This window comes from Mirounga leonina, unplaced genomic scaffold (assembly GCF_011800145.1).
Source record: "Mirounga leonina isolate KUSES-001 unplaced genomic scaffold, KU_Mleo_1.0 Mir_173, whole genome shotgun sequence".
Taxonomy (NCBI): Eukaryota; Metazoa; Chordata; class Mammalia; order Carnivora; family Phocidae; genus Mirounga; species Mirounga leonina.
The window spans coordinates 59,151,963-59,168,637 of NW_023270447.1; the positions used below are offsets into that span (position 1 = coordinate 59,151,963).

Genomic DNA, 16,675 nt, shown 5'->3' on the forward strand with positions numbered 1-16,675 from the left:
CCTTGAACATACAAAATTCTCAATAAATAATATGCTGGACTACAAATCTGAGCTCAGAATTCAAGCCCAAATCTGTCTTGTTCATCATTATAGGCACATATCCAGATATCCAGATAATCGCTGCTTTAAGGAAGCTTTGGGGAGGAAAAATAAGCCATTTCTGTAAACTTCAGCAGATTTGATTTTTTATATTGAGAAAAGCTGATGTTTTGGGAACTCTTCCTACCAACCAAAAACGGAAGAAAAGAGTAGCCTGAAAAATTAAAGCTGACACATACATCAGAGGAAAGATATCAAGAATGTTGTTTGCTTTATTTCCAGGGGCCTTATGGGTGTGCATCATTTTAAATCCACATTGCAAACTGGAGGAAAAGTCCTGTTGGCTGCAGCAACTGCAGAAGTGGAGTGACCTGGATATCTGTCCCCTGGAGGATGGGAACTATGGGCACGAGCTGCCCAACATCACCAATGCACTTCCCCAGAATGCCAGTCACAGCCCAGGTGAGCAATATATCCTTCTAGGGTCTTTGTGCCTGGAACTCCAAAAGGTGGGAGGGTGAAACTCTATAGAACAAAGGTGGCCAGATTGTTGGCTATCAATATTGTCATCCTCAGTATGAAAAGCCTATCCTTTTGTTTATCTTGAATTGCCACGCCTTAAATAAGGGTAAGTTTTTATCTTTGACACTGAGGATGCTGTGTCTTTTTCCATATCTTGAGTGTCCTTAGAGTGCCCACCATAAATTCCTAGAGCCTTCTGCATGAATCCTCTTTACCTTTCAAGTTCTTCATGACTAATGGATTTTGGCCTCAGTTGGGGTTGGTTTTAGCTTAGAAGGCCTGCCTCAAGGGGAGGATGGAAGGCCAGCGAAAAAAACAGCATTTATTTATTTACTTATTTATTTGTTTTTAAAAACAGCTTTTAAAAATGCCCTGACAATTGCTTTTCTTACTTTTCTCTGTTTTCCTCAAATTTTTTATACAGCAGATAGCTAGGTTGGATTACCTTCCCAAATTACTGCTAGGACTCTTGCCCCATTTTCAGATGAATCTAGTACAGTGATACTGTACCCTCTGCCTTTTGAGCCCCTGGCCTGCCGCTATCACGGAACATCAGCATTCACGTCAGTTTTAATTCATCTAACTCAGGCTGTTTCCTGTTGGCAACTGATTTCCCTTTAGCCCATTGGGAACCTCTATTGGTAGATTTTTTTTCAGACATTGATTTTACATGTGGTCCCTTCTATTTTAAGTGATAAATCTGGTATTTTTAATCTCGAGAAAATAATTTAAATTATTGTTCTGGCCAGGTCTTCATCTACTGTACCATAACTGATTGTCAGTATATTTAAAGCAACTAAGGTAACAAGAGTTTGAAAAGGCTACCGTTTTGCCTTTTCTTTAAGCTACCCTTTACTGGCACTCATCTAACCTCCGCAACACAGCATCCCTTTAGTATTGGTTTTGGATTGGCGTAGAGAGTCAAATGCATATAGAGACATGCCTCCAGTCTGGCAGTTTCTTCTTTATCATAGTGGTTACTTGTTGTTACTGGTTCTCATTTGAGGATGTTGCTTCTTCTGCAGTCTTCTCAAGTTGTGGCTGATTTAGCTCTCACGTCTCTATACCTAATGGAGCAATAGGCATCCCACTTGTTCTTCATTGCCATTTCTATATCATTGTCCTTTCCTCCTTCCTAAAATACTCCCTAGCTTTAATGTTCATGCTGTCAAAATATACTGTCTGCTACCCTTCTGGTTTTGGTTATTTGTAGACCTCTGGGTCAATCCTCCTTATTCCTTGAAGATTTTTGGCTGTTGGCTCGGTAACACTGCTTTCTGTCACTGCTTCTATCATAATTCTTGACAATTTCAGTAGCCACACAGATGATCCTTCCAATATCCTAGCCTCTCAGTTCTTTGACTTCCTCTCTTTTAATAGTCTCATCTTCCCACATAATTGAGCCATTCAATCCCAAGATCATACCCTAAACCTTGTGATTGCCATTAACTATACCTTCTTCATAATCTCAATTTCAGGCAGCTCTAAATACCATCATCGGTCTTGCTAACTTATTTTCTCTAGTATCCCAATTCCAATAATTCTTTGACCCAGTAGGACTTTTGATCCTACCACCTTTTCATTCTCCTGGTAGCCTCATTTTCCTCCTTATCTTCATTAGATTCCTTGGTGAGTCATTATAATCACTCCCTCACATACACACTCAACCTCCTCTTCTTTCCCTTTACTTCACGCAGATAGCAAAACACTAACCTTAGTAGTTAAGTCTCACTCTCTAATTCCTCAGTGCTCATGCCCACACAGCTGAACGTGGTGAAAAGAAACACAAGCATGATAACTGGTCTTAGTTTAAGTTTATGACCACTGATTTCAAATGGGTCCATAGTATTGTCCAGACATCCACCACATTTCCCTAATCTATGCTTTCTTTCACTCTTCTAAATTACTGTTTCATATGTCTTTCCCTGAAAACTTTATTTCCTCCCCTTCCTCCCTTTCAGTTGATAATCCTGCTTCCTATTCACTGAGAATATAGAAGCAATCACAAGAGAATTTCCAAGATTCTCTCACTATATCTGCCTCTGTCTGTGCCCATCTAGTCTTCCTCTTCCCCTGGTTTTTTTTGTTTTGTTTTGTTTTTTAAAGATTTTATTTATTTATTTGAGAATGAGAGAGAGCACATGAGAGGGGGGAGGGTCAGAGGGAGAAGCAGATTCCCCGCCGAGCAGGGAGCCCGATGCAGGACTCGATCCAGGGACTCCAGGATCATGACCTGAGCCGAAGGCAGTCGCTTAACAACTGAGCCACCCAGGCGCCCCCTCTTCCCCTGTTTTTATTTGTGCTTCTAACCCCGAGCCCTCTACCTATTCTCAAGATCCTTTTCCTTTTCTTTTATCCAGGACATCACTCCAGGAATTATCTTCTCTCTCTCCTGCTTCACAAATTTTGTGGATTAGTCCTGAGTATACAAGTATATTGCTTTCTCTCTCATCACAAAACAAAACGAAACACCCTCATGTTGTTCCCATATGCCTCTCTGGCTACCACACTGTTTCCCTGAGGTAGTAGAAATAATTGGTAGAATTAAGAAAAATAATTTAGGGGCACCTGGGTGGCTCAGTTGTTAAGCGTCTGCCTTCGGCTCAGGTCATGATCCCAGGGTCCTGGGATCGAGCTCCGCATCGGGCTCCCTGCTCCGCGGGAAGTCTGCTTCTCCCTCTCCTACTCCCCCTGCTTGTGTTCCCTCTCTTGCTGTGTCTCTCTCTGTCAAATAAATAAATAAAATCTTTTTTTAAAAATTAAAAATTAAAAAAAAGACAAATAATTTAAAAGAATAGTACATATTTATCATCTCTACTTCTGCTCATATTCTCCATTGAACTCACTCTGGTCAGCTTTCATCCCTCCACTATTGAAACTGCTCTTGTATGGGTCACTGATGCTAAACATGGCCAAATCTAGTGGCTGATTCTCAGTCATAATCTTACTTGACCTATCAGCAGTATTTGTTACAATTGTTTACTTTCTCCTTGAAACACCTTTTTCATGTTATGTCCAAGACACTACTCTCTTGGTTCTGCTCTTACTTCATTGGTTCCTCCTTCTCAGCCTCTTTTACTGTCTCCTCCCTACTTCCTAACCTAAAATATTAGAGTGCCTAGGGCTCAGTCATCAAACCACTTCTCTCTGTATACATACTCCCTTAGTGATGGCCTTATTTTGATAATCATCTGTATACTAACTACTCCCAAATTTATATCCCTTGACCAGACTTTAACTCCCAATTCCGGACTTGTATACTCAACTGCCTTTTCAATATCTCCACTTAGATTTCTTATGTCTCAAGCCCCACCTAAACCTGCTCCTCCTATAGTCTCCCTATCTCCAGTATGGCAAGTCTGTCTTAAAAACCATGGAGTCATTCTTGATTCTTTTTCTCTCTCACTCAAGATCTAAACCATGAGCAAATCCTATTGGTTTTACCTTCAGAATATATCCAGAATCCATATATTTTTTCTTTTTTTCTGATTTTTATATAAATTCTACTTAGCTAACATTCAGTGCAATATTGGTTTCAGGAGTAGAATTCAGTGATTTATCACGTACATACAACACCCAGTGCTCATCCCAACAAGTGCCTTCCTTAATGCCCATCACTCTTCTAGCCCATCCCCCACCCACCTCCCTCCATCACCCCTCAGTTTGTTCTCTATCATTAAGAGTATCTTATGGTTTGTTTCCCTCGCTCTTCTTACTTTTCTTTCCCGCCTCCTATATGTTCATCTGTTTTGTTTCTTAAATTCCACATATGAGTGAAATCAGATGGTATTTGTCTTTCTCTGACTGATTTATTTCACCTAACATAATATACTCTGGCTCCATCCAGATCATTGCCAATGGCAAGATTTCGTTCTTTTTGATGGCTGAGTAATATTCCATTTGTGTGTGTGTGTGTGTGTGTGTGTGTGTGTGTGTAGCACATCTTCTTTATCCATTCATCAGTTGATGGACATTTGGGCTCTCTCCATAGTTTGGCTATTGTTGATAGTGCTGCTATATATAAACATTGGGGTGCATATACCCCTTCGTATCTGTATTTTTGTATCCTTTGGGAAAATACCTAGTAATGCAATTACTGGGTCATAGGGTAGTTCTATTTTTAACTTTCTGAGGAACCTCCAAAGTGTTCTCCAGAGTGGCTTCACCAGTTTGCATTCCTACCAACAGTGCAAGAGGATTCCCCTTTCTCTGCATCCTTGCCAACACCTGTTGTTTCTTATGTTATTACTTTTAGCCATTTTGACAAGTATGAGATGGTATCTCATTGTGGTTTTGATTTGTATTTCCCTGATGATGAGTGATGTTGAGCATTTTTTCATGTGTCTTTTAGCCATCTGGATGTCTTCTTTGGAAAAGTGTCTGTTCATGTCTTCTGTCCAACAGAATCCATATATTCTTATCACCTCTACTGCCATCATTTTTCACAAATTATTGCAGTGACTTGCCAACTGCCCCTCCTGCTTCTGCCCTTCCACCTCATGGTCTGTACTCAATACTGCTGCCAGTTATCCTTTTAAAAAGCAGGTTACATCATATACCTTCAACAACTCAAAGCCCTCCGGTGGCTTCTCATCGTTCACTCATGGCCTGTAAAGTCCTCAATGATCTGGCTTCCTAGTATCTCTCTGACCTCATCTCCTATGATTTTTTCTACTTGCTCATTCCATTCTAAGTACACTGGCCTCCTCACTACCCTCAAACACTCCAAATATGTACCCACCTCAGGATTTTAGCATCTGCTATTTCTTTTGCCTGGAATGCTCTTCCCTTAGTTATCTCTAAGGCTTGAAGTTTCTGTTCAAATGTTATCTTATTAGATACCATTCTATATAAAACAACAACCCCCACCCAACACCAGCTTACCTTTCTCCCTAATTTTGCTTTAGTCTTTTCTATAGCACTCATAACCATCTGAAATATCTGGTATACTGTATATTTATTCAACTATCTCTGCCCATTTAAATGTAAAGTTCCATGAAGGCAGGGATTTTATATATCCTCAGCACCTAGAACAAGTACCTGCCATGTGTAGGCAGGTACTCATTATTTGCAGACTTGATGTATATTGGGAGCCTAATCCCCACTGTGGGCTGAGCAGACCCAAGGTAGAGTCTCAGTTCAGCAAGAGAGGGGTTTAGACTGTAGCCAGTAGGAGGTACGTTGTGCTTCCACTGAGGGACAACATGAGGGAGAAATTTCAGTAGATACTGTCATGCTATTCTAAGTTAACCTCTAAGCCCATACTCTATGTAATATATCAAATTCTGAAGAGATTAACATATTCTAAGGACTTTTGCTTAATGAATGAATATGTTCATTTCTTTCATGTTCATTCTGAATCCCCTGGCTTTCCCTTCCAGTTTTTTTTGCACAGGCTCAGTGGATGTACACCTCATTTGGGCATCTCTGTATAGTACTTTAGTCCTTGATCCCAAAATAGTTCCAGTTGCCCTTAATCTGGCAGTGAGTCAATTAAATAATCCTTTGTGGTTTTTTTATTTCCTTAAATGTAATTTCCGTGAGTCCTTCTGTCTCTACAGTTTATGATGATGTGTCTTTCATTTGGTCTTCCTCCACACCACCCACACCACCTTGAGCCTACTTTGTCTAAACTGTTTTGGTTTCCTTGCAGACCTTTTCCTGAAGAGAGATGGGATGGTAAGAGTCCATGTTAATTTAATTAGTCTTTTGTCAGCAGCAGTTTTTCATATTAGAGAACAAGACTGTAAACCTATAGATATCAATGTGATAAAGGGACCAGAATACACAGGGCATCTGCTCTTTTTCAGCTTTTAATATCAATTACATGGAGTCCTTAGTCTTATAAGGGTCATGCTGTAAATGAGACAGGTTATGGATTGGCCAGGGAAATTACCCAGCTGCTTCTCTCTTCCTCTGACTTCTGTAGAAGCAGTTGGTATCCTCATAATTGAGCAGCTGAGCACCACTGTCCCTCTTCTTTTTCATGTGGCGCTCAGTCCTAGGAGAAATTGGTCTTCTGTAAAGTGGAAAGGCAGCCATAGGTCTCTGTAGAAAGGTTCTTCCCATAGAGGTCACAGACACATTAAGTGCTTATCCAATAAAGAGGCAGCACAACAAGCACCCAGACAGATGGCAGAGTGGCTGCTCTCACTAACCACATACTGTTCTTCTCATCCTCCCACTCTGAAGAAGACGTAAGAGTTAGAGCTTCAGATTACCTGTCATTGAACTGCTGCATGTCTTTCTTTTCCCAGACTCCTTATCCAGGCCAAGACGAACAGTGTTCACTAGAGCCATCGAGGGCCGTGAATTACATTGGCAGGACAGCCACTTACAGCGAATAATAAGCAGCGATATATATACAGCTCCTGCCTGCCAGCAGGAAAGTGAGAGACTACTGTTTAATTCCCAAGGCCAGCCACTGTGGCTTGGTAAGTGTAACTCTCCTCTCCTCTAAGAATTTCAGAGCGCAGTCTTACCTTGCGCCAGACCAGAACTGCATAGGCGCTGGCAACACAACTACAATTTGCACAGATCTTTTGGGGCCTTAACTAGGGACTCAGGGTATTTATGTGAAGCCTCAGCCATTTGCTGTGTACTTAGCTGAGGTATAATGACCTCAACCAGAGGAATTTGTATTGTTTCCTGAGCTTTAGGAGGGGAAAGGAGTTAATAAATCTCAAATAGTACTAATAAAACTATTAAACATCAGTTCATAGGCTCTTAGCAGTTGCTGAGCAACAGTATAATCTACTCTGAAATATATTTTGCTAAAAAGGCACTAACTTTGAAACTTAAATTACCCTGTGCTAGTAGCTAGGGCACTATCTGCATTTGTCACCAAGCTGTCTTCCTTTCCTCCTCTCTACCTTCCCTTCCTTCCTTCATCATAAAGGAGCAGAGCTGTTCCATTGTGGATTTAAACCTTCCTCTGGCTGTCTTTCAGTCTCTTCTTGACTTTATCACAAGATCCCTATTCCAAAAGACACTTTTAAAAAATACTCCTTTTCTGAGTCTTACAACAATGACATACATTTTTATATCTTCTCCCAATTCCCTACCTCCATCCTTCACCCTGTTTCTTTGTCTTTCTCAAGATCTTGCTGAATATGCAGGGGCATCTGGGTGGCTCAGTTGGTTCAGCATCTGCCTTCAGCTCAGGTCATGATCCTGGGGTCCTGGGATCGAGCCCTGAATCAGGCTCCCTCCTCGGTGGGGAGACTGCTTCTCCCACTCCTGCTCTCCCTGCTTGTGCTCTTGCATGCTGTCTCTCTGTGTCAAATAAATAAATAAAATCTTAAAAAAAAAAAAAAAGATCTTGCTGAATATGTGTATGTCCCTATCTCTCTCTTAAAAGCCTTGGCCAAACTCACTGTGGGCCACTACCTGAAGTCTCCTTTGGTCATCTTTCTTCTTCTCTGATCCAACACATCTAAAACATCAATCTAACAAGTGTGTGAAAATATATATATACCTCATCAGTAAACAAAGGTGAAAATCACAACAACACTGAATTACCATTTTTTGATTGTCAAATGGTCAGAAATTTTTAAAGTAAAGATAATTAGTTTATGGTGTGGGAAAGGTTACATGGAGATACTCTCATTTACTACTGGTAGGAATGTAAGTGCTTATAGCCTATCTGAAGAGTATTTCAATAATACTTATCAAAAGCTGTTAAAATACATTCATACCCATTGATCCAGGAATTCTCCATCTAGGAATTTATCCTGAGCTATAATTAACTAAGAATATGTGTAAAGCTAGGGGCTTTATTAGAGCATGGATGTAAATAATGTACAGTTTAGAAAAATTGGAAGTAATCTAAATGTCCAACAATAGGGGATTGAGTGACTCAATGGATAATATACATATATATTCAGAGGAATGATATATCATCATCTTTAATGTTATAGAAGTATATTTAATGATATAGAAGAATTTTACAATATGTTAGAGGAAAAACCCAGTTACAAAATAATAATTATAATATTGTCCCATGGGGGCACTGGGTGGCTCAACTGGTTAAGCGTCTGACTCTTGATTTCGGCTCAGGTCATGATCTCAAGGTCGTAAAATGGAGCCCCACTTTGAGCTCCATGCTCAGAGGGGAGTCGGCTTCCTTCCATCTCTCTCTCTCTCTCTCTCTCTCCTCCCCCTTCTGACCCCTCCCCCGCTCATGCTCTCGCTCTCTAAAATAAATAAATCTTTAAGAAATAATAATAATCATATCATTCCATGTGATATATATATACACAATCACAATATATATACATACACATACTTATGCATACATACACACAAAACTAGAAATAATGATTATCTGGTTTTTATTTTATATTTTGCTTATCTGTATTTTCAGATTTTCTGCATTTATTTCTGACTTTTAATATTATCTTTAAAATAAATCACAAAATGGGGGCACCTGGGTGGCTCAGTTGGTTAAGCATCCAGCTCTTGATCTCAGCTCAGCTCTTGATCTCGGGGTCATGAGTTAGAGCCCTGCATTGAGTTCTATGCTGGGCAGGGAGCCTATTTAAATTAAAAAAAAAAAATCACAAAATGAACCATTAATTTCATTATAATCACTTGCCCATATATAAGCCTTTTATGGTCCTCCATTATCCTTAAGTTAAATCCAGTCTCCTTAGTATGGCCTCCCAGACTCTACATTTCCAGGCAGTCTCTGATCACATAACTCTGCACAGAACTATCTGTTATACTCAGAAGATGCTTTATAGAATACTTTTTATGTTTTTATTTATATGCCTTTGCTTATATGTTTTTTGCTAGGAATCCCCTTCCCTTTTTGTCTACCTATTTAAAATCTTGCTAGTTCTACAAAGTGCAGCTCAAATATTATATTCTCTCTCTATATATTTTTTAATTTTTTTTATTAACATATAATGTATTATTTGTTTCAGGGGTACAGGTCTGTGATTCATCAGTCTTCACAGTTCACAGTGCTCACCATAGCACATACCCTCCCCAATGTCCATCACCCCGCCACCCCATCCCTCCTACCCCCCTCTACTCCAGCAACCCTCAGTTTGTTTCCTGAGATTAAGAGTCTCTTACGGTTTGTCTCCCTCTCTGGTTTCGTCTTGTTTCATTTTCCTTCCCTTCCCCTATGACCCTCCGTCTTGTTTCTCAAATTCCTTGTATCAGTGAGATCATATGATACTTGTCTTTCTCTGATTGACTTACTCCGCTTAGCATAATACCCTCTAGTTCCATCCACATCGTTGCAAATGGCAAGATTTCCCTTTTTTTTTGATGGCTGCATAATATTCCATTGTTATATATATATACCACTTCTTCCTTACCCATTCATCTGTTGTTGGACATCTGGTTTCTTTCCATAGTTTGGCTATTGTGGACATTGCTGCTATAAACATTGGGGTGCATGTGCCCCTTCGGATCACTACATTTGTATCTTTGGGGTAAATACCCAGGAGTGCAGTTGCTGGGTTGTAGGGTAGCTCTATTTTCAACTTTTTGAAGAACCTCCATACTGTTTTCCAGAGTGGCTGCACCAACTTGCATTCCCACCAACAGTGTAGGAGGGTTCCCCTCTCTCTGCATCCTCGCCAACATCTGTCGTTTCCTGACTTGTTAATTTTAGCCATTCTGACTGGTGTGAAGTGGTATCTCATTGAGGTTTTGATTTGTATTTCCCTGATGCCGAGTGAGGTTGAGCACTTTTTCATGTGTCTCTTGGCCATCTGGATGTCTTCTTTGCAGAAATGTCTGTTCATGTCTTCTGCCCATTTCTTGATTGGATTCTTTGTTCTTTGGGTGTCGAGTTAGATAAGTTCTTTATAGATTTTGGATACTAGCCCTTTATCTGATATATCATTTGCAAATATCTTCTCCCATTCTGCCAGTTGTCTTTTGGCTTTGTTGACTGTTTCCTTTGCTGTGCAAAAGCTTTTTATCTTGATGAAGTCCCAAGAGTTCATTTTTGCCCTTGCTTCCCTTGCCTTTGGCGATGTTTCTAGGAAGAAGTTGCTGCAGCTGAGGTCGAAGAGGTTGCTGCCTGTGTTCTTCTCAAGGATTTTGATGGACTCCTGTCTCACATTTAGGTCTTTCATCCATTTTGAGTCTATTTTTGTGTGTGGTGTAAGGAAATGGTCCAGTTTCATTCTTCTGCATGTGGTTGTCCAATTTTCCCAACACCATTTGTTGAAGAGACTATCTTTTTTCCATTGGACATTCTTCCCTGCTTTGTCAAAGATTAGTTGACCATAGAGTTGAGGGTCCATTTCTGAGCTCTCTGTTCTGTTCCATTGATCTAAGTGTCTGTTTTTGTGCCAGTACCATACTGTCTTGATGATTACAGCTTTGTAATAGAGCTTGAAGTCCGGAATTGCTTTGCTTTTCTTTTTCAACATTCCTCTGGCTCTTCGGAGTCTTTTCTGGTTCCATAAAAATTTTAGGATTATTTGTTCCATTTCTTTGAAAAAAGTGGATGGTATTTTGATAGGGATTGCATTAAATGTGTAGATTGCTCTAGGTAGCATAGACATTTTCACAATATTTGTTCTTCCAATCCATGAGCATGGAACGTTTTTTCATTTCTTTGTGTCTTCCTCAATTTCTTTCATGAGTATTTTATAGTTTTCTGAGTACAGATTCTTTGCCTCTTTGGTTAGATTAATCCTAGGTATCTTATGGCTTTGGGTGCAATTGTAAATGGGATCAACTCCTTAATTTTACTTTCTTCTGTCTTGTTGTTGGTGTATAGAAATGCCACTGAATTCTGTGCATTGATTTTATATCCTGCCACTTTACTGAATTCCTGTATGAGTTCTAGCAGTTTTGGGGTGGAGTCTTTTGGGTTTTTCAGATAAAGTATCATATCATCTGCAAAAGTGAGAGTTTCACTTCTTCTTTGCTGATTTGGATGCTTTTTATATCTTTTTGTTGTCTGATTGCTGAGGCTAGGACTTCTAGTACTATGTTGAATAGCAGTGGTGATAGCGGACATCCCTACCGTGTTCCTGACCTTAGGGGAAAAGCTCTCAGTTTTTCCCCATTGAGTATGATATTCGCTATGGGTTTTTCATAGATGGCTTTTATGATATTGAGTTATGTATCCTCTATCCGCACATTGTGAAGAGTTTTAATCAAGAAAGGATGCTGTACTTTGTCAAATGCTTTTTCTGCATTCTGTATATATTTCTATCATGTCATTTACTTTTAACTGTTTTATAATGATCTATTTATGTACTATTTGTGAGGTCTTTGAGGGAAGTGAGCATTTCTTATTCACCTTTGTACTTCCTTTGCCTGGCAAACAAGCTGGCATATAATAGGTTCTCAGGAAATGTAGGATTAATAAATGAATGAGGCCTTTCTCTTTAGGCAGTTAGTTGCTACCTCCACTGGATTCCCATAGTACCAGTTCACAAAGAGGTACTACATTTTATTATCCTAGTTGTGTGTTCCTTTCTACACCATACCATTCTACAGAGGCTGCATGGTGGCTCTTTGAAGGTAGTGCCTATGACTTTTTCAACTTTATATTCTTAAAAGATAAAACATAGGTCTTGGTACACAGTAGATGTCAATTCAATTTTAGGAACTGAGCAAAACACAAACTCCTTCTGTCAAGCATGAATTATCCTGATTGGAAAACCTAACCCAACCAAAATATTTTCTTCTCATCTGGTAGAGCATGTGCCTACAGCCTGTGCTCGGGTTGATGCTCTGCGCTCCCATGGTTATCCAAAAGAGGCCCTCAGACTCACGGTGGCCATTATCAATACTCTGAGGTTGCAGCAGCAACGGCAGCTGGAAATCTACAAGCATCAGAAGAAAGGTATAGTGATAAGGAGCCATTTTGACTCCATAGGCTGGGGCTGATGAGGATCTTTAGGGGCTATAAGGTTTTCATTAAGTTTCATGGAGTGGCAGGGACTAGGGAATTTCAGGGTTTTCTGCCTGCTGTGTGGAATGCCTCACTTTACCTCTATGAATCTATGAATCTGCAAAATGGGAATAATAATGCTGGTCTGCCTCCCTCACAGGCAGTTGGAAGGCCCACTAAGATCTGGTATAAGAAGACCCTCTTTAAACTGTAAAACTATATTTACATATGTGTGCTATGAGCAAGAAGCCTAAATGCAGACCTCAAGACCTTATGGCCGATAAATTTGTGACCAGTCCTATGAATCCAAGGCAAGACAATGAGGGAAGATTTTTTTTAAGTTGCAGGGCCAATGCCTAAGAGAGACTAATGAGGAGACCCAGACAGGGACAGGGAGCAATGTGTGTCTCTATCACTTTCTAAAATTTGGATCTGTTTGTTCCCAGAACTGTTACAAAGAGGAACCACAACCATCACAAATCTGGAAGGCTGGGTGGGGCACCCTCTGGATCCCATTGGCTGCCTGTTTCTCACTTTGACTGAGGCCTGTCGTCTGAACGATGATGGCTATCTGGAAGTGTCAGGTACAGGGGTCAGCCTGCGGAGAGCTAGAACTGTCCTTGCTAGCCCTCCTTTCCCTCAAGACTCTGTTCTACATTTCCTGCAGCCTTTCTCTTCTTAACCAAGTTGGATGTGCCCTATGAGGTTTCCTTGGGCTTCATCTCTTTCCCACCTCCCACCAGTCCAGAATAGGACTGGCCCTATCCTATTCTCCCATTTTACCTTTCCAGCCTTCCTTTGCTCCTCTCACTTCCATACCATGAATGCCTAAAGAGTGTAATCCAAAGTGAGTAAGAAGAGCAATAGGGATTTCAAGAGGCAGAGGCCAAGTCTCAGAGCAGTCTGGAAGTGGAAAAGAACTTCTAAGAAGAAGAGTGTGTGTAACCCCTGCAACTGCATAATATTCTCATGTTTCCTTTGAACTTTCTTCCTCATGACGGTTATATTCCAAATTTACCAATGAGAACTAGGAGGGAAGAAACTTAGTAGTCTCAATGTAGCAATGACTAGAGACAGAATTTTATGCCATCACTCTACTGTATACATATATCTATTATAGTATTTAGCCCACTGCATTACAATTTGTTTACAAGTGATTATCTTACTAGACTTCGGTTGCTTGAGGCAGAAATTATGACTTACTTATCTTTGTGACCCCAGCACTTAGTGCAATACCTCTCATTTAACAGTTTTCCATAAATATTTAATCAGATGAGTGAAGGGGAAAGAAAAGAAACCAAGACTCTAACCCCCTATAAGACTTTAAACCTGTGCTCTTTTTCTGAAACTTGGAACCCAGACGTGGAACATATAAGGTAATAATAACAAAGAAGTTGCAAGTGTTACAAAAGTAATAGTTTAACTGGATGGATTTGGATTTCTCTGGGTAGAGATACAATGGGTGGCCCCAATCCAAGCTAGAGCTGCCCTTATCTTTCCTCTAATCCCCTGAAAAGAAATCATCATCTTTGGTCTGTTTCATCTGCACAGTGACACTTACATTTTGAAAACCTGAGATTGCACTTGGAATTCATTCACCAATGACATACACTTAGCTCCTTTCATATACCAGGCCCTGGAGATGCAGAGGGCAATAGATAAAGTCTCTTCCCTTTAGGGTGCTCACACTCTAGTGAAAGAGACAGACACAAAACCAGATAATCATGGTATTACATAATGTGTTAGCAAAAGATTAATATAAGATCTACTTCTTCCCCAAATGGTCTAGCCAGTTCACATATTGGGATGGAGTTGGGAATTTTTGTGGCTCTGCATAATCTTTTTTCAGTATATTTTCCTTACTGCTCTGGGGTTCTGACTCAGCTTCCCTGTGATATCTGCTGACCTAACTGTATTCCAAAGTGGGAGGGAGAGAGGAGCAGAAGAATCCACAGAGCTGACCTAAAGAATCTGGTCCCCTGTTGCCCTCAGATATGAATGAAAGCAGACCCCCTGTGTACCAGCATGTACCTGTGGCTACAGGCTGCCCAAACAGCCATGAGTCCTACCTGTCATTGGCCCTGGAAGTTGCTCTGATGGGGATGGGTCAACAGAGGGTGATGCCTGAAGGCCTCTACGCACAGGACAAGGTGTGCCGTAATGAGGAGCAGCTCCTGAGTCGACTTCAAGAGCTGCAGCTGGACGATGAGCTAGTGCAAACACTGCAGAAACAATGCATCTTACTACTGGAAGGTAAGTAGAGAAGGGCTTTTGTCACAGTGCCTTAGGCCTGTAACTCTGGGTTCCCCTCTCTAACAGAGCACTGTATAACATCATTTTTTACATTCAAGTGTAGTTCAAGTACCCATGGCTAGCAAACATGTGCAGGATCCTACAGCTCAAGTCCAGGTTGGCAAATAGAAGCATGTGGATAAATAACTGGCTGTCCTATCTTCTTCCTGCAGGAGGCCCCTTCAGTGGTTTAGGAGAAGTCATTCACCGAGAGAGTGTTCCCATGCATACCTTTGCCAAGTATTTGTTCTCAGCTCTGCTGCCTCATGATCCAGACCTGTCCTATAAATTAGCCTTACGTGCTATGAGGTGGGTAGCCCTTTCCCCAGCCCAGTTGCCTCCATCAAAGCAGAAGTTTCCACTGCTCTTTCTTCTCTTTCCCGCTTTGTCTATTCTATTAGACCTAAAAATATTGGACCAAGCCTACCCTAAAATAGCTCAGGCATATTCATATTATCTAGGATTCCTATCTGGAATGCCTTGCTGGTGACCATTTGTCTCCCTGGTTGTACTCTTGGTGGGTCGCCTGAGGAAGCCCCTAAGTTTTTAATAGAAATGGAGCACCCAAGACCTGAGTATCTTTGTTCTGGGGCCCATTAGGCAGCCTGAGAACGGGTTTGAGCCCTTCTGTAGCTCAAATGAGTCATGGTTCCCAGGCATAGGTCACCAGATGTGTCTGGAAGAAATAAAAATAAGTCTTTCTATACCAGGACTTGAGAACAATGACCTATGGGCATCTCATTTTCAAACTAGAATAGGATCCTTGGATTAGGCAGGTGTGGACCTCTAGGATGCAGCAGACCATATAGAAGAAGAATTTTAGTCAGATCAGAAACTCTTCACTTCAACCAGAAAAGGACTGCTGAGGATTCCTTGGCATGTGTTTCTTATACTTTAAAAAGTAATTTTAGGGCTTTTGAACTGCCTTTCAAATCTATTTGCCATAAGAAGTATTCAGCTTGAGTTCTACAAGTGCCCAGGCACTCACCTTACATACAGTATAGTATTCTAGGTTTTAAAACCTTTAAGGCTCAGGGTGCCTGGGTGGCTCAGTCAGTTAGGTGTCCAACTCTTGATCTCAGCTCAGATCTTGATCTCAGGGTCATGAGTTCAAGCCCTGCATGGGGCTCCATCCTGGGCATGGAGCCTACATTAAAAAAACAAACAGATAAACAACCTTTAAAAGCTCTTGTTAACCCTTTCCTGCCCAGTTCCTTCCTAGCAAAGAACAAACTTCTCTAAGGTAGCTCAGAATGTCAAGGGTCTGGATGGTGGCTGATAACTCTCCCTGGGTCTTCTAGGTTACCTGTTCTAGAAAACTCAACTTCTACAGGCGACAGTTCTCACCCTCACCATATGGTGTCTGTGGTGCCCAGTCGTTATCCTCGCTGGTTCACGCTTGGACACTTGGAATCACAGCAATGTGAACTGGCCTCAACCATGCTGACTGCTGCCAAAGGTGAGCATAGATAGACCTTAGGCTCCAGCACCCCCACTATGGTGGCCCAGTCATGGCCTTCCAAGGGCTTGGTCTGCAATCCTCTAAAGAAGAAAGGCTATTCTTGACTACTTAGAGTGATAGGGATCCTCACTTTGATTGCTGTCATTAGAATGAGCACCCAGGTCCAAGCCAGAGTTTTGCCTTTGTTACTAATTGTGGGATGCCGAGTACATAGAATGAAATCATCTTTAAGATAACTTCTAAATCTAACCTTCCATATGATATAATCACTTCATCTTTGCAGGCCTCAGGTTCAAAATCTATAAAATGGGATTCATTGTCAGTGATCCTATCAGCCTCTCCAGGGCCATTGGAAGATCCAGTGAAGTCATGACTAAGAGCTATAAATTGCTTTACAGATATGTGAGTTTGTGATATTTCCAGGGCTCCTTGTCAGAAAATAGGCAGCCCAGAGGGACTCTTACATTTTCAAGCACATATACCTC

The 16,675-nt window shown here is 40.9% G+C and overlaps 1 protein-coding gene across 1 annotated transcript in view; it reads left to right on the top strand.

Moving 5' to 3' along the window:
- The window catches only part of ZSWIM5 (zinc finger SWIM-type containing 5), a 77,220-nt gene that overhangs the window by 39,981 nt on the left and 20,564 nt on the right, over positions 1-16,675 (top strand). Inside the window, exons 5-11 of the mRNA XM_035018989.1 lie at positions 322-501; positions 6,819-6,995; positions 12,242-12,388; positions 12,883-13,020; positions 14,429-14,689; positions 14,902-15,037; positions 16,030-16,187. Of these exons, the coding sequence (XP_034874880.1) occupies positions 322-501; positions 6,819-6,995; positions 12,242-12,388; positions 12,883-13,020; positions 14,429-14,689; positions 14,902-15,037; positions 16,030-16,187 (1,197 nt within the window). The remainder of the gene's footprint in view (positions 1-321; positions 502-6,818; positions 6,996-12,241; positions 12,389-12,882; positions 13,021-14,428; positions 14,690-14,901; positions 15,038-16,029; positions 16,188-16,675) is intronic.